This window comes from Balaenoptera acutorostrata, chromosome 3, assembly GCF_949987535.1.
Source record: "Balaenoptera acutorostrata chromosome 3, mBalAcu1.1, whole genome shotgun sequence".
Classification (NCBI taxonomy): Eukaryota; Metazoa; Chordata; class Mammalia; order Artiodactyla; family Balaenopteridae; genus Balaenoptera; species Balaenoptera acutorostrata.
The window spans coordinates 143,178,805-143,202,122 of record NC_080066.1 but is presented as its reverse complement, the minus strand read 5'-3'; the positions used below and the strand labels follow the sequence as shown (position 1 = coordinate 143,202,122).

The window sequence follows — 23,318 nt, the reverse complement described above, 5'->3', positions numbered from 1 at the left end:
ATCCATCTTTGTTTCTTGAGGTTGCATGGTCTCTCATTTCTGCTTCTTTCTTTTCTGTCTCTACTTTAACATGTGTATGTCAGCCTCACCCCTAGTTCTATGTCATTTCCAAATTCAAGCATGTAACAGAGACTGACTGACTTTCTGACTTTATTACTATTAGGAAAAAGAATCTAATCGGCTCAGCCCAGCCAATGGATTTGCTTCCCTAGAGCCAAGTGTCCGTGTCTGATTCAGGGGCTGTGGCCAAGAAAGCAGGATCACACAGTATGAGCATGTCTCCAGGGCCACACTGCTGGGTCTAAGTGGGGATGTTTGCAGAAGAGAGGGATATAGATTGGACAGTATCATGAAAAGAATATACTATAAACTACAAGTGAAAGAAAGAGAGGGTATTCTGGAAAAGGAAAGTAGTTAATATTGTTAAATGCTACTAAGAGGATAAACAGGATAAGTACTGAACCTTATAGAAGGCTTGGAAAATACAAGAATAGGAAAAAGCTAGTGTTAACTTTATTTCCTTACAATTTTGAAATAGTTGGGACCATATTGTATACGGACTTTATTCTTTTTTTATTTAATATAAAGTGTGATGGTAAATTTTATGAGTCAACTTGGCTAGGCCACAGTACCCAGAAATTTGGTCAAACACTATTCTAGATGTTTCTGTGAGGATATTTTTAGATGACACTAACATTTAAATCAGTAGATTTTGGATAAAGTAGATTACCTTCCATAATGTGGGTGGAGCTTTATCCAATCAGTTAAAGGCCTTAAGACAAAAAAGACTGTCCTCCCCCAAGGAAGAGGGGATTCTGCCAGCAGACTGCATTTGGACTTGAGCTACATCAAGTCTTCCCTGGGTCTCCAGGCTGCTTTCCTACCCTGAAGATTTTGGATTTGCCAACCTCCATAATCCTTAAAATAAATCTAATAATAAAGCCAATTCTTTATAATAAATCTCTCAATATATATGTATACATATACATCCTATTGGTTCTTTTTCTCTAAAGAATTCTGACTAATACATTATGTCATAAATTTTCTATCAGTAAAAATTCCTAGAAAACATTATTAATGAATGAAATATTTTCATATTCCTGCAAAATACTTTTTATACTATAGGGTTGTCCTTACTGTTGATATTATTATCTTTATAAACGAGGAAAAGAGACTATAAAACTAGCCCACAGTCCCACACCTGAAGAAGCAGGCACCTTTTGGAGAGTCTGCCTAGTTCCCAACCCTCTGAAAGTTCCCTCACCTATAGGGCTGCCATATTTTCTCTACGTGTTCTTGCCCATCAGGAACTGAGAAGAGTACTGTTTGGGCAGGTTCCTCAATGAAGAAGTAGTGAATTCACAAACCTTTATCTACCATGTGGACTGAAATACAGAGAAACTAGTCTGCAGAAAAAGAAGAATGAAGTGGATATGTAAAGAGAAGAGATGGTCCTGTGACTGTCCAGTTTATAATTCCAGTTTCTTCTTGAAGCTTAGCCTCATTCTGCGCTAGGGTTCTGTGAGATGCTCTGTATCTTTACAGATACATCTCTTTTTTTCTCCTCAAGATAATTTAATATCTGTTATTTACATTTTTAGAGTCCCAATAAATGCATGTAGTAAGTGGCTAGATCCAGGTCTGTGTAGCTCCAAAAACTGATATTTTATTTTATTTTTTTGGCTTCGCTGCGTGGCTTATGGGATCTTAGTTACCCGACCAGGGATTGAACCAGGCCCTCGACAGTGAAAGCGCCGAGTCCTAACCACTGGACTGCCAAGGAATTCCCCGAAACTGATATTTTAAGCACTACTTTATTATCAATAAATGTTGATTTATTCATTGTTGTATGGTATATATAATTTTATGATAAACATATTTATATATAATCCTTGCCCTCATTTCTATTTCTTTAGTGAAGAATTCTAGGAAAGAGGTTACTGATTCAGTGTATATGAACATTTATAGCTCTTTTATGTATTGACAAAATGCTTTCCAGAAAGGTTGCCTCAATTTTTACTCCACTAGCAGTGTATGAGAACAGTGCAAGATATATCATTAATGTGTTCTTCCTGTCCTTTGTTGTTCATATAAACACTGTCCATTCCTCAAATTGAAAATATAATTTTTTCCTTGGTGCTTGCCTTTGTCCCATGTTTAAGTTACTTTAAAATTTTTTGAATTCTACTAAGGACAGTCTTTGTAACTGCTTTTTTAAAAACAAATTTTTTTTTTTTGGCTGCGTTGGGTCTTTGTTGCTGCGCGGGGCTCCCCCTAGCTGCGGCCAGTGGGGGCTACTCTTTGTTACGGTGTGGGGGATTCTCACCGCGGTGGCTTCTCCTGTCATGGAGCATGGGCTCTAGGCGCGTGGGCCTCAGCAGTTGTGGTTCGCAGGCTCAGTAGTTGTGGCTCGCAGGCTCTAGAGCGCAGGCTCAGTAGTTGTGGCGCACGGGCTTAGTTGCTCCGCGGCATGTGGGAATCTTCCCAGACCAGGGTTCGAACCCGTGTCCCCTGCATTGGCAGGCGCATTCTTAACCACTGTGCCAGCAGGGCAGTCCTGTAATTGCTTTATTTGTAAGTAATTTTATTGACTTACTGACTTCAGTGAGTGTGAATGGAAAATGTCCTAACATAAAAAATAATTCCAATTATGAGTGATAAATATTTAAGGAAAGCATATCAGTAAGAGTAAAAACATTTGGTAGAATAACTGAAGGAAATGTTTAGATAAGTGTTCTGTGATAGGATTCGCAATGAAAAGATTAGATAGTGGCATGAAATTAAAAACATCTAGGAGGTCATATAATCTGTTTTGGGTTTGGTAATTTTTTTATTGATTTGAAAATAGGAAGGATTTGTACATTTTTCTTTCATCTTTTTGCTGTTGTTGTTGTCATTTTGCTTTTTTCTTTGGCTGCCCAGCTTGCAGGATCCCCAACCAGAGATCGAACCCGCACTCTCGGCAGTGAAAGTGAGGAGTCCTAACCACTAGACTGCCAGGGAATTCCCTCTTTCATCTTTTTTGATAAGATCTAAAGACTTAAGTAAAAACATTCTTTTTAGAGGAAATAACATAAATTCAGCAGATAAAGCTCAACATTCTCTAAGAAAAAGAAAATAGAAGCTAGCAACCCCTACCAAACTCAAAATTATAACCTATTTGTGTAGTGATAAAAGTGTAAAGTAATAAGCATGGTAAATTGGAAAAGTCATCAGAATAGGCCACTAGAATATAATACTAAATGTTATTTAGCATTGCTGGGTCTGTTTCTTATTTTGTAAAGAGAGGGGAGAGGAATTAGTGTAAGATCCTTTGTACTTGTAATTAAGTGAAATTTGTACCTAGCCTCCATTCTAAGAAAAACTAAGTAAAATGTATCTGTGGTATTTTTGATCCTAGGGATACAAGGAATTAAACAAACAATACACTTTATACAGCTTAGTATAGTGGTTAAGAGCTCAGACTTGTGAATCGGACTTCCAGTGTTTGAATCTCATCTCTGTAACTTAATACCTGTTTGATTTTGGGCCTCTCTCTGCCTGTTTCATTTAAATTAGAACACCTACCCCTTAGGGTTGTTCTGATGATTAAATGAGCTAATATTTGTAAAGCTCTTAGAATAGTGCCTGGTACATGGTAAATTGTACGTTAAATTATTTAATCTATTAACATCTCAGTAAAAAACAAACCCACACACATTTCTTCTAACATCTGCCTAGAATTGAATTTGGGGTATAAAAAAATCCAGTTTGAGTTTTCTATTGCAATGCCTTTTGCATTTTGAAAATTACTGTACTTAATTGCCTTTATTCCACTTACTCTCCCAAGTGCTGAGGCAGCTCCAGAAGAGCTGTTGTCATCCCAGACTAGATTTGCTCCCAACCCTAGAGATTTGAGTTAGGAATTAAAAAAAAAAAAATCTCTACAGAATCTGTACTAGACACTGGAGAAATTTTCTGGGACCTTGTGAGCAAATAAGCTATATTATCCAAGAGACAATTAGATTAAAAATTATTTGACAGGTTAAAATCGTAATGAATTAATGAATTGGATACTGCCTGGAAGATGGGATTTACTAAATTTCTTTTGTTTCTACTCTGGTTTCTGCAGAGGGAATTAAGAATTTGTTGTTCATCTTAACTATCTGGAAAGCTGTGGGCTTTAGAGCTTCCTTTAGCAGCTCTAAAATGATGCAATCTATATAATATTACATGTAGCCCTTATCTTTTTTCGTCACAAATCCCTTCCCTATAATAGGAATTGGGAAATGGACTTATTTTGTTAACATAAGGCCACATCAACTAGTTTGCTAATAAATAGTATTTCCTTATTGTGGTTTGTAATATAAAAGACATTTAAAATTATAATTAAGTTCTATTGATGAGTTCTTTTGCTAAATTGTGATATAAAAGTTTGACAGTGAAACAGTAACTAAGATGACAACAAATGTGTATAGGTCAAAACAGTAGATTGAGTTGAAAATGTTTTAGTACACATTTTTATTAATATGTACATTAAATGACTGTATATGGGTCAGATTTTGTTTTACCTATTTGAACCAACATATTACTCTACATTAGTCTACCAGTGTGGAAAGTACCATGAAGGAAAACATGCTATTTTGATTAAATTTTTTTGATTATTTATTTTTGCTTTTAGTATAGAAAATATAGTTCATATTGTGTTGTTGAATGAAGTGGCTTTTATATTTCTATGCAACCTGAGTTACTTTGTTTTAGAAAGTGTATATTACTTTTAAAAGCTTAAGCTACAGAATCCTTACCTATTAATATGTATTCTAAAACAAGTATTGGAAGTTCCCTTTCCTAGTTTACTCAACAGGATTTTCAGATTGCAGTTTATCATGGTGAATTCCAGAGATGCTCTTAGAACTAAAGTTTAACATAGCCCAAGTTTGAGGCCAGGAATTGAATGATACCATGGCTTTTGACCCCAAGTTATCTTGAATGAGATACTGTAAGACGGATGTTCTTAGTGGCTAAAGGCTCACATTTACTTCATTCAACAAGTATTTATTGACTGCCTACTATATGCAGACACTAGACAATAATTAAAATAAATACTATTATTTTAAGGACATATAAGTATTTGTAATATATATGTACACATAGAATATACATAAAATATATCCTAATGCATAAATATATCCTGTCAAAAATAAGGGTGTTTAATTTCTTTTATTAATGTTTTGTAGTTTTCAGTATACCGTTCTTTTATTTATCTGGCTAAATTTTTTCCTAGGTATTTTATTCTTTTGGGTGCTATTGTAAATTGAATTGTTTTCTTAATTTCCTTTTCAGATTACTCATCACTGGTGTATAGAAACAAAACTTATTTTTGTGCATTGATCCTGTACCCTGCAACTTGCTGAATTCATTTCTTAACTCTAGTAGTTTTTTGTGGATTCTTTGGGATTTTCTGCTTTTAAGATCATGTCATCTGTGAATAGAGATAGTTTTACTTCCTAATTTAGATGTTTTTTATTTCTTTTCCTTGCCTAATTGCTCTGGCTAGAACTTACAATACAGTGTTAGATAGCAATGGTAAGAGGTAGACATCCTTGTCTTGTTCCTAATCTTGGCAGGCAGGGTGGGAGGGACCTTTCAATCTTTCAACCATTGAACGTAATAGTATCTGTAGATATTTCATAAATGCCCTTTATCACGTTAAGGAAGTTCCCTTCTATTCCAAGGTTTTGAGAGCTTTTATTAGGAAGGAGTGTTGGATTTTGTCAAATGCTTTTTCTGCACCAATTGAGATGATCATGTGTTTTTTGTTTTGTTTTTACTTCATTCTATTAATGTGGTGTATTACATTGATTGATTTTTCTTTGTTGAACCACCCTTGTATTTCTGGGATAAATACCACTTGATCGTGGTGTATAATACTTTTAATGTGCTGTTGGATTTTGTTTGCTAATACTTTGTAGAAGATTTTTATTTATTTATTTATTTTTGGCTGTGCTGGGTCTTTGGTTCGTGCGAGGGCTTTCTCCAGTTGCGGCAAGTGGGGGCCACTCTTCATCGCGGTGCGGGGACCGCTCTTCATCGCGGTGCGCGGGCCTTTCACTATCGCGGCCCCTCCCGTCGCGGGGCACAGGCTCCAGAAGCGCAGGCTCAGCAGCCGTGGCTCACGGGCCCAGCCGCTCCGCGGCATGTGGGATCCTCCCAGACCAGGGCTCGAACCCGTGTCTCCTGCATTAGCAGGCAGATTCTCAACCACTGCGCCACCAGGGAAGCCCTGTAGAAGATTTTTGCATCAGTATTCACAAGGGATATTGGCCTATAGTTTTCTTGTGATGTCTTTGTCTGGTTTTGATATCAGGGTAATAACGGCCTCACAGAATGAGTTAGGAAGTGTTCCCTCTGCTTCTGTTTTTTGGAAGAGCTTGGGAAATACTGACATTAAATCTTCCTTAAATGTTTGGTGGAATTCACCAGTGAAGCTGTCTGTACTCAGGTTTTTCTTTGGAGGTTTTTGATTACTTATTCACTTTCTTTACTTGTTGTAAGTCTGTTTAGACTATATTTCTTCTTGAGTCAGTTTTGGTAATTTGTGTTTTTCCAGGAATTTGTGTATTTCACCTAGGTTATCTAATTTATTAGCATATAATTGTTCATAGTTTTCTCTTATAATCCTTTTTTTAAAAAATAAATTTATTTATTTATTTTTGGCTGCATTGGGTTTTCGTTGCGGCGTGCGGGCTTTCTCTAGTTGTGGCGAGCGGGGGCTACTCTTCATTGTGGTGCCCGTCCTTCTCATTGCAGTGGCTTCTCTTGTTGTGGAGCACAGGCTCTAGGCGTGAGGGCTTCAATAGTTGTGGCATGTGGGTTCAGTAGTTGTGGCTTGCGGGCTCTAGAGCGCAAGCTCAGTAGTTGTGGCGAACGGGCTTAGTTGTCCCGCAGCATGTGGGATCTTCCCGGACCAGGGCTCGAACCTGTGTCCCCTGCATTGGCAGGCAGATTCTTAACCACTTCACCACCAGGGAAGTCCGTCTTATAATCCTTTTTATTTCTGTAAGATCAATAGTAATGTTTCCACTTTCATTTCTGGTTTTAGTTATTTGCATCTTCTTCTTTTTTTGTCAGCCAGGCTATAGATTTATTAGTCTTGTTGTTCTTTTTAAAGAAATAACTTTTAGTTGTGTTGCTTCTCTTGTTTTTCTATTCTGTATTTCATTTTTCTCTACTCTTATCATTTTATTATTTCCCTCAGTTGCTAGCTTTGCATTTAGTTTGCTCTTCTTTTTCTAGTCCTCAAGGTACAGAGTTGTGACTGATTTCTTTCTTTTTAATGTAGGGCTCCACTGCTATACACTTCCCTCTGAGTGCTGCTTTTATTGTATTACATGATTTTTAGTATGTTGTGTTTAGTTTTTATTTGTCTCTATTTTATAACTTCCCTGTGATTTCATCTTTGGCCTATGGTTATTTAAGGGTAGTTTAATTTCAGGACCTCCCTGGTGGTCCAGTGGTTAAGAATCTGTCTTCCAATGCACGGGACACGGGTTCGATCCCTGGTCAGGGAACTAAGATCCCACATGCCATGGGGAAGCTAAGGCTGCACCACAACTACTGAACCCTTCCGCTCTAGAGCCTGCAGGCCACAACTAGAGAGAAGCCCGTGGGCTGCGACTAGAGAAGCCCCTGCACCGCAAGAAAGAGCCCTCGAGTTGCAACGCGTGCCACAACTAAGACCCAACACAGCCAAACAACAATTAAAAAAAAAAAGAGTAGTTTAATTTCTACATACAGTTGATCCTCATTATTCATGGATTGCTTGTTTGTAAGTTTACCTATGCAGTAGAATTTGTTACTTGAGAATCAGTACATTCAGACCTGTGCAGAGTGGTGAAAAATTTGAGTCACCTGGCGTACATGTTCCCAGCCAAGGCTGAACAAGGCAATAAACTGCTTTCTTGTTTCAGCTATTATACTGTAAACAAGAGTCCTTTTTTTTTTTAAATTTTTTTAAATTTATTATTTATTTATTATGTTTATTTTTGGCTATGTCGGGTCTTCGTTTCTGTGTGAGGGCTTTCTCCAGTTGCGGCGAGTGGTGGCCACTCTTCATCGCGGTGCGCGGGCCTCTCACTATCGCGGCCTCTCTTGTTGCGGAGCAGAGGCTCCAGACGCTCAGGCTCAGTAGTTGTGGCTCACAGGCCCAGTTGCTCCGCGGCATGTGGGATCTTCCCAGACCAGGGCTCGAACCCATGTCCCCTGCATTGGCAGGCAGATTCTCAACCACTGAGCCACCAGGGAAGCCCAACAAGAGTCCTTTTTGCAGTCTGTTCAGTACCACGTTTGTCATGTCTTTGTGCTTTTTTTTTGATGGCTTTGCTGTTTAAAATGGTCCCCAAGCTGCAGTGTTGTTTAGTGTTCCTACATACAAGAAGGCTGTGATATGCTTTACAAAGGAAATATACATGTGTGAGGTAAGATTCATTCAGGCACCAGTTATAGTTCTTTTGGCCATGAGTTCAATATTAATGCATCAACAATATAGTACATCCAGAAAAGGGAAGAGGAAATGCACTGATGTGTATGTAAGGCCACTCTGGAAATGCTGAAGTAGTATCTGTAGTGCCTGATGAAGCTATGGAAAAGATGGAAAAGTGGCTGACTTTGTGGATTCATGAGATGATAACCAATTAAAAAAAAAAGAAAGCATAGTGGACAGCATCGTTATGAAGCTGAAAGCCAATGAAATCATGTTACCCAGAGTAAGGAAAATATTAAATTCTTCTCTTGTAGTACTGACTGGCCTGCACATTTCAAAAGACTATACAGCATGAAAAATGTTAAACTTGCAATAATCCTGAGTCAAGATCAAGAGGCTGTGGGAGAATCTTTAGATTGTCTGCTAAGTGTTATTTAGGAAAAAGGCTATGTGGAAAAGCAGGTTTTCAGTGCTGATGAGACTGGCTTGTAGAACTATTTCTCCAATTCTGTCAATGTTTGCTTCAGTTATTTTGGGGCTTTGTTTGGTGCAAATGTGTTTACAATCATTATATCTTTGTAATGAATTGATCCTTTTATCAATAAATATTGTCCTTTGTCTTTGGTAACAATTTTTGACCTGAAGTCTGTTTTGTCTGATTTTAGTAGTGCCACATAGTTCTCTCTTTTGGTTACTATTTGCATGAAATATGTTTTTCCATTTGTTCACATTCAACCTATTTGTGTCTTTGGATCCAAAGTGAGTCTCTTTAGGCAGCATATAGTTGGATCGTGTTTTCTTATCCATTCTACCAATCTCTGCATTTCATTGAAGAGTTTAAACCATTTCCATCTAAATTAATTACTGATAAGGAATGACTTTTGACATTTTGCTATTTGTTTTCTGTGTGTCTTACGCGTTTTTTACTTCTAATTTCCTACATTACTGTTTTCTTTTGTGTTTGAGTTTTTTATAGCGTACCTTTTTTTTTTTTTTTTACCTTGTTTTAAACTAGCCCACATGCTATATAGCAGACACTATGAGCACAGCTTCAGTACTACTATTCTTCCTTTTATGACCACCGAGACCAGGGTTCAAATCCAATGGGAAAGGGAACTGGAGGGTTATAGCGTACCATTTTGATTCCCTTCTTATTTCCTTTTGTGTATATTTTTTAGATACTTTCTTTGTGGTTACCATAGGGATTACAATTAATAACTAGATATATTTTGAAGGTATAACTGACACTTTTAATGGATTGGATGATAGGTATGAATGAGGAAGTCAAGGTTAACAACAAGGTATTTGACCTGAGGAATGGAACAGTGGAGAAGTCATTTATTAGGAAGGAGATAACCATAGGAATTTAAGCTGGTCAGATGTGGAGATGGCAGAGAAATCAGGAGTTCAGATTTAGTCATGTTACATTTGAGATGCCTGTTAGACATTGATCACGTAGGCAGTTGGATATAAAAGTCTGAGATTCAGGAGAGGTGTCCTGGCTAGAGATGGAAATTTGAGTCATGAACATATGGATTGTATATAAATCCTTGGGACTGGATGAGATCACTAAGGGAGTGAGTGTAGATTGGGAAATGGGCACACTAATACTAAAGAGCTGTGAATAAAGGGGGGAACTAACAAAAATGACTGAAAAGGAGTAGTCTATGTATATTTTATATATTTGTAATAGATTCTGTCATTTCTTAGGAAAGGATAATTCCACATAAATCTGTTTTCTTTCCAGCAATGTCTAAATGAGGACAGTGGTCCTAAATATTAGTGGTCCTAAATTTTAGAGACAGTTTAACATAAAATAAAAAGGTAGTTATAATTTGGATATTCTTAAATATAAAATAAGTGTACCAGGTGAATTGGTTATTATGCATAATCTTCCTCCCCGAACATGATCCCACTTTAGGAATATTACTTTATCTAGTTTTTCTAGGTGGTTTTACTTTTTATAGTCATTAAGATCTGTGATCTTTTTTATCTGCTTAAAAGATTGCTTGATAAAATACTTCTTTGCTTTGATACTGTAATTATACTGAATTCTGTTCTGTGGGGAGCGAATGTGAAAGTTATGTAGTCAGAACTGAATCAGGTCTTCCCCCAAATGTGTTTCTTTCCACAAAAAAAATCTAGGGAAAATATTGTGAAGGTAGAGACTAATGGCTTAAAAAAATCAACCATCAATGGAAAAAAAAGTGACTTGTTCTTTTCCCAAGTAGTCATCTTACCCCAGTGAGGTCTAAAGGTGCTCTAGAATAGGGGAAAAGCCTCCGCATCTAGCTTGTTTGCATTCCTAACTCTCCCATTTAAACACCTTGGAGTTAGTAAGACTGAATAAAGGTGGATTAAGTTAAGTTAAATTCAGTTAACTTAAAATGCTTCTTTTTGCCTACCTTCAGTCCTAGCTTTTGAGACTTAATAAATAAATTTTTTCTTCTATCTATTGTGTAAGAGAATTCCCACCAATAACTTTGTACTTTTTTACTTCCTTATGGGGTCTAAGTGAAAAAAGAGAAAGAAGAAAGACGCATAGGAGACTTTTTTGGTGGTGGTGGTAGTTTTTACTTCTTTGCCTCTCCCTTGCTATTAACAGTTAAAAAAAAAAAAATTAACAGAAAAATTGAAAAAACCTGAGTGCCTGCTACAGCGACAAAAGCCACTGTTATCATCTCTCACCTAGATTGTAACAGCAGCCTCCTAACTGGTCTTCCTGCTTCCACCCTTGCTCCCTTATTGTCTAATCCCATGACACTGCTGTGCTCAAAACCCTGCAATGGCTCCCCATTTGATTCCCCCCAAAATCAGATTTCTTACGGAGGGCTCTCAGGCTCTGGTTGCCATGACCTCTCTCACCTCTCTTCCTACCTGCTCTCTCTATTCCAGCCACACTAGCTTCCTTGCCAGTCGCATTTCCTCATTAAAGACTTTGCTCTACCTGATCCCACTCCCTCATATCTGTTCTTTCCTCAGACACCTGGTTGGCTAATTCTCTCACTTCCATCCAGTCTTGCCTTAAATCTCAGCTTGTCAATATAAAGCCTACACTGACTATCTTTTAATACTTTAACCTGCCCCACTCACACTCCCATACTCCTGATCCTATTTCTGTTACAGTTTTAATTATGATAGGTGTGGTTATGCTCTGGTAATGACTTAACCCTGAAAACAGCTTAACAACAAAAGCTTATTTCTCATTTGTGTTTCATATCCATTACGGGTTAGCAAACAACTCTGTTCCACTTAGAACCTCAGGAACCCAGGCTGATGGAAGTTTGCCCATCTTGTGATGCATCTCAACATGCAGCTTCCAGCGTCACATCTGTAGGGAAGAGAGAGTTCATAGAATGATTCAAAGGCACTTTCATTTTGAAGCTACAGTAAAAGTATGTCTCCTACCTGTTTTTCTTCTGTAGCATACCAATGATTGAATCTTTACTGTAGAAGCAAAAATGAGCCAATTCCCACAACGAAGATTGTAGAAACATTCCATTTGATTCATTTGTTCATTCATTCATGTAAAAGGATTTCCTGAATGTTTGCTATGTGCCATGCTTAGCGTTAGGTGCTGGGAATACAACGGAGAGTAAAAAACACATAGTTCTTGTTCTCCTGGAGTTTTGTAGTATAGTGATTTTTTATTTGCTTGTTTATATTTAACCTAATTTATTTAACTAATTTTACTTTTTTTTCCCTTTAGTATCCTCTTATATATGGACTGATTCTTATTCCCTGCTGGTGTTCTCTAGTTTGCCTAAGTAGAATTTACATGGGCATGCACTCCATTCTGGTAAGGAAAACATTGTATTCATAGAGCTTTATTTTTTTCTAAAATCGACAGGCAATTGTATAATTTTTAATCATTTTCAAACTTACTGGAAACCTAAATGAGAAAATATAGTTAGTTACTGTAAATCTTCTTTGTTTTGCAAAACTAGAAACAGGATGCTTTGTAAAGTTTTAATGTAGTTATCACGTATTTCGTACAAACAGGTCCCACAATAACCAAGTATTATACTCAGGATAACATTTCTCCCTCCTTCCAGTTTCACTTTTATTTTCTCATTCTCTTCTATGCCTTTCCTACCACTGAGTCAAAACCAACAATGTAAATACAGACACCAAGGAGCTCTACTTATAAGTGAGGACCCCGTGACTAGAAGCTAAATGAACTTAAACTGTCCTGGTGCCACTTGTATTTGAATATTAAACTCTAGTTTTCTTCTCTTTCCTGACAGTATTTTAGGGCTTACATCAGGTATTTTATTTTGAGAATGCAATTCAGTTTCAAAAGCAGCAGCAGAGAGACCCTGTACTCTTTCAGCCAGACACACCTACTCGCTTCCCTTCCCCTCTATCCCACTGACATTTCCTAGTTCTGGCCTGCATCATCTCTTAACCGGATTACTGCAGCAGCTTCTTAATTAGCAGCCCCACTTCCAATAAGACACTGCTCCGAACAGTGTTTAGCCTCCTGTTGTAGTTTACTGCCCAACACACAAGTATGATGCCATACTGAATGACTTATGTTTCCTCAAATGCAAAGGGTGTTTCATATCCCAACACCATTAGGAATGCCTTAACCTCCACATGGAATGCCCTTTTCCTTTTCTTTGCCTAACGGACTATCCTCTCCTGTTCTTCACGACTCACAAAAAAACATTATCTCCTAAAGCCTCATTACCTTCCCCATCTTTCCTTTCTCAAGACTGGTTAGGTAGCCTTTCTCCCAGAGCATCTTGAACATAATTCTGGCATAACACTTATGCTAAATTGCTATTGCTTTTTTCTTTATCTCTCATCCCCACTAGATAATAAGCAACATGAGAAAAGTAACTCTCTATCCCTTGCATTTAGTGTGGTGTCTCTTAGGACACTGTGAATGTATTATGTATTATCTTGTAGATAAAGGATCAGAAGAAAGGTGGAGAGATAGAAATGAATTCATGGAATCCAAAAGTTTATAATGGGTTATATAAAATTTTTCTTGTCCTTAAGAAGTTCATATTTTTAGACTTTTCGACTCATAAAAGTGTCTAATTAGCTTATCTCGTAGCTGTAGAAGTATTGGGTTTCTACTTCTTCCTCAGATTGCTTGCTTCCAGCAGCTGCCCCTTCACTAGTAAATTTCCAGAAGTCCCAAATGCTATGTTAAGAAGCAAACTATTTGTGTTTTATTTTTTATAATTATTTATATTAATGCAAATTATGAATTGGCATATAATTCTATCTTTCTGACTAATCTCTACTAATTTTATAATAGACTAAGTATCACATTTTGATATCAAATCTCATATTAGTCACAAGAAAATGTTTTCCATCTCTGTGCCATGTTACAGTTATTCCCTTCCACTACCAATTAGCAATATCGCACCTAAAAAACTAACAAAAGGTTATGCATCTATGAATGATAATATTATCCCTAGATTCATTATCATCATAAAAGAGGAATAAGAATCTTAATATATTGCATATGTAATCTCAACCATGCTGTTCTTAATAAAAAGGAAATGTATAGTGAATTGATTAAATATTCAAGCTGAGTTCAGTTCATGTTTAGATACTGGATAACATCTGTTCTTGAATCAGCTGAAGTAAAAACAATATTGATGTATTCTTTTTCATATCATGAGTCTGACAACCAAATCGTGAGTCCGATAACCCTTGGTCTTTTTTTTTGGCCGCACTGTGAGGCTTGTGGGATCTTAGTTCCCAGACCAGGGATTGAACCTGGGCCCCAGCAGTGAGAACACCAAGTCCTAACCACTGGACCACCAGGGAATTCCCCAGCCCGTCTTTTAATTATTCAAAAACGATCTTGTCCCATAAAATGTCTTTATCAGTTTTATTCTGACTAGCTACTGAATTTTATTATGTATAGCATTGCAAGTTGTTTTTCTTTTAAAAGTAAAATCACAGATGACTTGCAAGCATTGTAAATTATGTTTCTGTGTTATAAGCACAATTATTCCTAATCAATATTACATTGGTTTTATCATTTGATAATTGATATATGAAATTATAGTCCTAATGAACCCCCCCTTTTTACATTATGGATCTAATATATTCCCACAATTTTCACTTTTTCCTATATTTTAATGCTTCAGTAATTACCCGCATTTTGAACTATTTTCTTAATCATAATTTGTATCTTCATTGTTTATTGTGAAATTACTATGGAACTATAGGCAGAGTATGGCCTAGAAGTTACTAATAGGTGCTTAGATGCCATATTATCTAGGCAGATGTCTTTATTAACATTAAGAAGAAAGTTCTAATAATGTAGTCTAAATAATTTATAATGAGCACTTTGTTGAGTATTTTCCATATGCTTTGTTTATTATTGTTATAACACAAAGAGCAACACTTAAGTTTATTTTTAACATTTGCCTACCTTCCTAAATAGATTTTCTTAATCCCCAGAAAAGTAGAGGAGTTACTACATCCATTTCTCCTCTATTTATGTATGTATGTATGTATGTATGTATTTATGTATTTGTTTGTTTGTTTATTTTTTTGGCCGTGCCATGCGGCATGCGGGATCTTAGTTCCCCAACCGGGATCGAACCCATTGGGAGTGCAGAGTCTTAACTTAATGGGGAAGTCCCCATTTTTCCTTTATTCATTATCAAACCTAGCTCTAAAAATTTCTTGAAATACAAGCCATTTTTAAATTACTAGATTAAGTACTTGACAAATTACTATTTTGTTTCTACATTAGTAAAATTATGAATATGTTATAATTACATTTACCCAAAATTGTACTAAAAGTTTATTTTTCTATATGTGGAAAGTCTTTTTCGAAAGGTATTATGAGATCATAAAGTAGAATGTACTTCTCAAACCCATTTTTATAACAAGACATAAAAATCAAACTAACCAAACAACAGGAAAAATCCTGAAAACATGTTATAGAGAAAGATCCAGAACAGTAAACACTAAGAGTTTTAATAGTAGTTATTTCTGGGTAATAATTACTTGTTATTGTTTATCCATATTTTCTAGTTTTTCTGTACTGAACATGTATTAAATTTGAATTTTAATTAAAGATAAAAATTTCAAAATCCATCCCTAATAATGCCTTTATAATCAAGGATTGCATTCCAATAATACATTTTGTTGTTAGAAACCCTGTTGGCATCACTGACATGTTGAATTAGAAGCAGAACACCTGAAATATGTTACAATTAAAAAAAAAACAAACCCCTAGGAGCCAGCAGAAGTCTTGAATTCTAGCCTCAGTGAATCACCAGCCTCTCTAGTTTTATTTACTGATTGGAAGAAATGAAAAGGAGACAATTTCAAATTTAATACATAATAAATCTTTATTGAATTTATGGTATTTGATATCTTCTACCGTAAATTTGATAATCAGGAACATTCCATTCAAATGTGTAATTATTAACTTTTACGGCATATATGTTATCTATAATTAATAAGTATCTAAAAATTTGCTAAGCTTCTTTTTGGAAAATTTCCTACTTTGAGTTCTTTATGCTACCTTTAACATCAGCTTTTCTTTATTGAATACTTTGTGCTGTAATGCTTAAAACCACTTTGTTACACATTTTAATATTGTACATTAAATTGATATTACAATGATAGCCACCATGTTTATGTCCTGAATTCAATCATTCTTCCTTCTGGTTCTGTAGCATGGAAATTAAATGTGCCTTTTTATCCAGGATAATATTATAAGTAATTAATAATTCAATCAGAAAAGGAGGCAGATTTGTATAGAGACTTGTAGCAATCTAAGTTTATTGTTCATAGAGCTATAAAAGAAAAGCAGAGGACAACAAATATTGGATGTTTTATGTCATACTGAAATATACATCTAAAAATATAATTGATGTGTTATCATATATATATATAATCATGTAAATCAGCAAGTAAAAGAAAATCCAAAGGAATAGTTGCCCTAAAGACACAAATATACATTGTATAGAAAAGGAATAGTCCATAAACATATGAAATAATGCTTAATTAATTATCAGGGAAATGCAAATTAAACATCAAGAAATACCAACAACTGATGGGATGTAAATTTCTATAAACATTCTGGAAATTTTTTATTGTCTTGTAAAATTGAACTTGCACATATACTATGATTCTGCCATTACATTCCTAGGCATATGTCCTGGAGAAACTTTCATAGACCCATACAGGGAACATAAAAAGAAAGAACATAGAGGCATTGTTTATAATGCTGGTTGGTTTAAGAATATATACCAATTAAGAAAGCATTCAAGCTCAACCATAACCAATGAACTAATCCAAAAGCTGAAAACGTCCTAAGTGACCATCAGTGGGAAAATAGTTAAATTGTATAACCACACAATAAAATATTATATAGTTGTGGCAGTGAATGACCTATAACTAACTACATACGATGAATGAATCTTAAAAACTTAACATTAAGTGTAAAAAGCAAATCAAAGGAGACTGCATACTGCCTAACATTTTTATAAAGCTCAGAAAGAAGCAAAACTAGGTAATGTTTTATTTGGAGATATGTGATAAAACAGTTTTTAAAAGCAGGTATTTATTCAGCTAATACTCAGGCTTATGCAGAGTGATAGAACTAGGAAACAGCATACCAATAGATTCAAAGTACTGGTAATATTATAGTTCTTTTTTGGGGCAGTGATTTCATAGATACTCTTTTTGTAATTTCACATGTACTTTACGTATCTTATTCTATGTACTAACTATTACATAATAAAAATCTTAGGACAGAAAAACATTAAGCAACCACTCTGTTGCTTAACTGTATTGAATGCTGTTGAGAAGTAACCATTGTTTTGGGCAGCATAAAGGTCACTAGTATCCGTGAAAAGAATGGTTTCAATGCAGTGATGAGTTTAGGAAAAAATAGGAAGTGAGAAAGTGGAGGCAGTGAATATAAGCAACTCTTCTGATAAATTTTTCAGTGATACTAGATCCCGGGATTTCGTTTTATTTGTTTTAAGGTGGAAATTCTGAAACAGTTTTGTTCATGTCAGGAATGATTCAGAAAGGAAAGTTCTTTTAATAATAGTGTTATTTCCTCCAATAAACCATCTTCTATTTTCTACCCGGTTGTTTGTACCTAAAAGTAGGAGTCATTTTTGATCCCTTTTTCTTTTGCTTCTCTCTTACATTCAGATCATCACCAAGTTGAAGTTCGTCACCTCTAATTTTAAAATATTTTACTAAATCCATCTATGTACGTCTCTTTATATGGACCATATCTAGAGTGAACCACTACAGTAGCCTCCCACTAGTGTCTCCTGTCTTCCATACTTTACCCCTATAATATATTCTCTACACAGCAGATGGAGTGTTCTTCTATAAATATCCATCAGATTTTATTACACTCCTACTTGGGAATCTTTCAGGCTCCCTATCACTTTTGAAATAAAATCTGAACTTCTTACCTAGCCTACAGGGGCCCTCTCTACATGATTTGACATGTGCCTGTCTCTTGGATCTCATATCACATCACTCTTCTCACTATTTGAGCCACACGGAATTTCTCTCAGTTCCTTGAACTCACTAGGTTCTTTTCTGCCTCAAGGCCTTGGCACTTGGTATTCCCTCTACCTGGGACACTTCTCCTTAGATCTAAAGATAGGGCTGACTCTTTTTTGGAATCAGATTTCTGCTCAAGGGTCACCTCCTCAGACAGGTTTCCCTAATCACTCTAATAGGGTCTTTCATCATTCTATCCCATTGTCTTGTTTTAATTTCTTTATAACAATCTGAAATTGTAATATTTATCTATTTTTTACTCACATGGTTATTGTCAGTCATCCCCACTAAAATGTAGGCTCTATGGCAGTAGCAATCTTTTCATTTATTAAGCAGTGTATCCTCAGCCCCTAAAATAGTGTCAGGCACATGTAGGTACTCAATAAGTATTTGTTCAGTGAATAAATGAATGAATGGGAAAAGGAAAAATAGGCTTTGTATCCTCTTTAGTCATGGAAATAATTATGTATTTAAATGTGTGATTATTATAGTAAATGCATGAAGATGAAGTCTTTGAAAAATAAGTACAGTTGATCCTTGGACAGCGTGGAGGTCAGCACAATCAAAAATCCACCTATAATTACAGAGTGCCCTTCATAAACTTGGTTCCTCTGTATCTGCAGTTCCTTTGTATCAGGGGTTCTGCATCCTCAGATTCAACCAACTGGGGATCATGTAGTACTGTACTACTGTTTACTATTGAAAAAAATCAGCCGTTAAGTGGATCCACACAATTCAAACTCATGTTGTTTAAGGGTCAGCTGTATATTGTTTTTCCCAGAAATCACAACTACATACGTTAAGCATAGTTTATTGTTCATTTGAATATACATTTGTGTATAGCATATATGTATTAATTTGTAAAAGGGCAGAACTATAAAAGTATAATCATTTTATTATCATCAATGAATCTTTTTAGTATTATTAAAACAGCTTTTAGTACCTATTATATAAAGTTTACTTTAAGAATGTGGCATATTTAAAAAATGTACATTTATTAACATTGAAATGTGAAATATATATATATATATTTCCTTAAATGCCAAAAAATTATTATACTAAACAACTCTACCTTCTTCTTTTCTCAGGATGTTATTGCTGGATTCGTATATACCATTTTAATCTTAGCTATCTTCTATCCATTTGTGGACCTGATTGACAACTTCAACCAAACTCACAAATATGCTCCATTAATCATCATCGGGCTTCATTTAGCCTTGGGGATCTTTTCTTTCACTCTAGACACTTGGAGTACATCCCGGGGAGACACAGCTGAGATTCTAGGAAGTGGTGCTGGGATTGCATGTGGATCTCATTTTACCTATAAAATGGGTCTAATATTAGATCCTCCTCTGGATATATTACCTTTACCTAGGCACCCCATTTCAGTGACTCTGTTTGGAAAAGCCATATTGCGGATTCTCGTAGGGATGTTGTTTGTACTAGTAGTCAGAGATATAATGAAAAGGATCACTATTCCTTTAGCCTGTAAAATCTTCAATATACCGTGTGATGATGTTCGAAAAGCAAGACAGCACATGGAAGTTGAACTTCCTTATCGGTATCTTACCTATGGAATGGTTGGTTTCTCTATCACATTTTTTGTTCCTTACATATTTTTCTTTATTGGTATCTCTTGATGGAGAAATATTATTTACAATAAGAAAGGAGGGTATCAGTTACTGATATCTAAAACCATATTCTAGTTAAAAGCCAAATCAGAGTTAGGCTTTTGCAGGAATTTAACTTAAATAATTATTTAAGTAAATTCATAAGAGTCAGGGCATTTTATCATTGCACATCCAGTTATTGTTTTAGGTGAGCTGAGCTATTTCAACATTGAGAAAATGATAAGTATCCATTTGGAATGTTCATGTAATATTTGGAGAGTTTTGTGCTGTTATGGATTCAAGTTATATATAATATATATTAAGGAACATAATATACAATTATGTATCTAATATATGTTATATATAAAATAATATACCTAAGTTTTTTTTTAAACCATGGGGGTGTATTATAAAATCACTAATAATATGCAAACAGTTGTGCCTGTGTATTTGGACTTAATACAGGTGTGTTGTTATTAACAGATATATTTAATGTTTATTTACTATGGGAGCCATTTCCTGATCAAATTGCATAATTACTAGACCAGAATTCGTATGCTACCACATATTGATTTACTGCCTCTTTTTATACTGCCATCACCTTTCATGTTACTCATGATGTTGAACATAGGAGGCATTTTTAATGGACCAAATTTTCAGAAAAATTAGTTTTTGGATTCCTTTTTTTGTTTCCCAGTTCTGTACACTGTGTTGAATGTACTTTATTTGCACTTGTTCTGGACATTAGTTTAATAATTCAGGTACTGAATTTTATTGCTTGCTAATTGTGCCTTTCTGTTGCTGAATTAAGAAATGCCATGTATACTGTGATATAAAAATAAGACTAACTTTATCTTAAGTTACATATAATCAGACAAATATTTTAAAAAATATCTGTCAAGCTAACAGGGCTAGCAGTAAACCACCTTTAGTTCTTTAGCTTTTGTTTAGAAAGAAATGTGGAATGGACTAAACTTTCTCACTAATTTATTGGGAACCTAAATGGATAAATATTTCCATTTTTGTAGGTATTTTTCTGTGCATTGTAAGTTATAGGAACAAGATATATTTTTTGTACATTGTCTTGATCGTTTATACTACAGGTAGATATTTCCAATGAATGGAACTGTAATTGAACTTTATAGATGGGACAATGCACGTTTCATATGTAAACAAACCATGTTTCTAAATTATTTGGAAATGATTGGGTTTAGCAGTGTTAACTTTTAATACCATTTATTAGCTACTACGGTAAATTATAAAATTTTAAAGTATCAGTATTTTAGGCCCTATTTTTTTTTCAACCTTTTATTATTTCCATGGTGGAATATTTGAGTATAAATATTAAACTATTCTTTATTCTGTTCGTGCCTTTATATTTTGAAGTGTAATTGTAATTAGGTTAACATTAAGTTTATTTGTAGTAAGTTTTTCATAAAGAAGAGAATTAACTTTCCATGTAAATGAGCATCAGGTATGGAATTACTGACTTAGTGCAATATCTGTCTGATTATCCAGAGGTATCAACTTAAGATGTTTCTATTTTGGGCAGCAAAACTATTTGAGCTCATATTTTTATAATTCTGATTGAGAATTTAGGGACATGGTAATTTTTGCCGATAGTGAATCTGATAATTGTAAGTAAAGCAACTAAATTTTCGACATTTACCTATTAACAGAAAACCAAGGCACTTAGGAACATATCGGTATGTTGGAAAATGTGCAAAGAACTTTTCTTTCAAAATGTGTTCACTGAATCAAATTTTAGGGACTATTTCCCATAATTTGAGTATATGCTATCTTATTAATTTTTATATCTAGCTTAAAAGGTATTTGAAAATATTCCATTTCTTTGTGATTTATTATTTTCTGTCCTATGATAGTTCCATGCTAAATGTAGTTTAAAATAAAAGCCAAATTCAAGATTGGAGGGTGTTTTGTTTGCCTTCTATGCATTTGTTTCTGTATTGTCTGGTAGAGATTTGTAAAATATATCTAGTATTTTCATTCTAGCAGTCTTTTCCTGTGAAGCATTTTATTCAATATAAGTACTGTTTTTAGAAATAGAAGACATTGAAGAAATTCTTTAAGGTTCAAACTGCTTTGGGCTCTATATATGATCATTCTGACACTGTACTTTTAGTGAAAAGTTTCATAACTTTGTTTTTAAAACTTATGCATAAAACATGTTTCAGTAAAATCCACGACTAAGTATTGTAGGTAGTTGACTGTTAATCCATTAATTCAGGAATTAATCATAATACAAGGAACAGGTACTTTTACAAGCAAAATAAACATATGGACATTTCATTTTGTAATTATAAAGTGCCATGACATGTGAACTGCAAAAACTAGGGCTTCCCGAAAGTCATTATAAGACCTAATATAAAGCAATGCTACTATAGTAGACTTATGTAATTTAATTTTATCTACTAGCTTTCTTTACAAGTAATGTTTATTAAATGTGTCTTTCAAAGACAACATAAAAATTAATTCAGTGATATGAGTATAATTTAAAGGCAGATTTTCATAAAATGTTTGATAAAGATGAGTAAATGTTAAAATGTTTTTATTTTGAGTAAAGTTGTATATAATCACACAATTTTATACGGCAAAGATTTTTTATTGCCAAAGCAATTTCATTCTTGTTAATGAAGAATGTTTACTCTAGATTTAAAACCAAACTGTTTAATCTGGACATCAATAAGGCCCAGTTTTTAAAATGCAACTTTATACCTGAATTAGTTTTTCTGAAGGGAGTTTTTGTTGCTTGCTGTGGAGATTATTTTGAGAAAGGGAAGAGGCAATAGTTTGAGAAAGTAATTTTGATGTAGTGGATGTTACTATGCTATTATTTTGTCAAATTTTGGTCATGTTCTTCCAGTTTTTGCTGTTATATACATAAGTTAAAAAGAAAACTTTTAAACTTGAATGTTAAATAACTTTTACACTTGGATTTTAATGGTGGTTACATAGGCTATAAATAGCACAATAAAAATAAGTTTTAACATGCTAATTACAAAGGACATTTTAGAAAGCTCTTCATTTTTAAGCACACCAGACCACTACAAATCTTTATAAACAAAGCATGCCATGCCTTCCTTGTGAGACACACAGGAGGGAAAATTCAAAGAAAAATAAGTATTTTTTTAAAATAAAAATGTTTACAGAAATAAACGCTAGCTTTTTAACCTCAACTATCTGGTATCTGCTAATTTGTCCTTCTTTTTTCCTTTCATCATGCTTAGTCTTGGTGCACTTTCCATGGATGTCTAAAAAGCCTAGCTCCTAGTACTGTAAGCAACAGGATATGACAGAAATCTAAAGTGTGTTTTTAAAGGGTATTTTCCTGTCATTTTCTAAAAGCCAAGTGAATTTTAAAATAGCTTTATGACCTATACTAACAGCTTGTATCATGATGTCTACCACATCATTGGGTCTATTTCAACCTTAAATGTCATAAAGTCCATTATCTCATGTTTTAAAAGTTCATACACTTACCTATTATGCTGTTTGCAATATTTGTTTGATTTAATACATATTTTTAAAGTTTCCTTTGTTACATAATGACATTTTCTTATGAGATGTAAAATGGATTCTCTTTTTAAAAAATAGTTACTACAGTAATATTACCCCTTCAGATTTGAGGTTTGTTCCTTGTCCTAAATTAGGGGTTCTCATAATTGAAATCCATTGTAGCACATATCACAACCTGTAATTATTTA

At 34.7% G+C, this 23,318-nt stretch overlaps 1 protein-coding gene and 1 non-coding gene across 2 annotated transcripts in view; one reads left to right on the top strand and one right to left on the bottom strand.

Annotated features, from left to right (window-relative positions):
• SGPP1 (sphingosine-1-phosphate phosphatase 1) overlaps positions 1 to 22,790 on the top strand; it is a 34,617-nt gene extending 11,827 nt beyond the window's left edge. Inside the window, exons 2-3 of the mRNA XM_007192973.2 lie at positions 12,171 to 12,260; positions 19,072 to 22,790. Of these exons, the coding sequence (XP_007193035.1) occupies positions 12,171 to 12,260; positions 19,072 to 19,623 (642 nt within the window). The 3' untranslated portion in view covers positions 19,624 to 22,790. The remainder of the gene's footprint in view (positions 1 to 12,170; positions 12,261 to 19,071) is intronic.
• On the bottom strand, positions 9,461 to 9,586 carry LOC114239227 (small nucleolar RNA SNORA61). The gene has a single exon (XR_003624410.1). It is a non-coding gene; the product is annotated as a small nucleolar RNA SNORA61 (small nucleolar RNA).
• Positions 22,791 to 23,318: the final 528 nt, after the last annotated feature.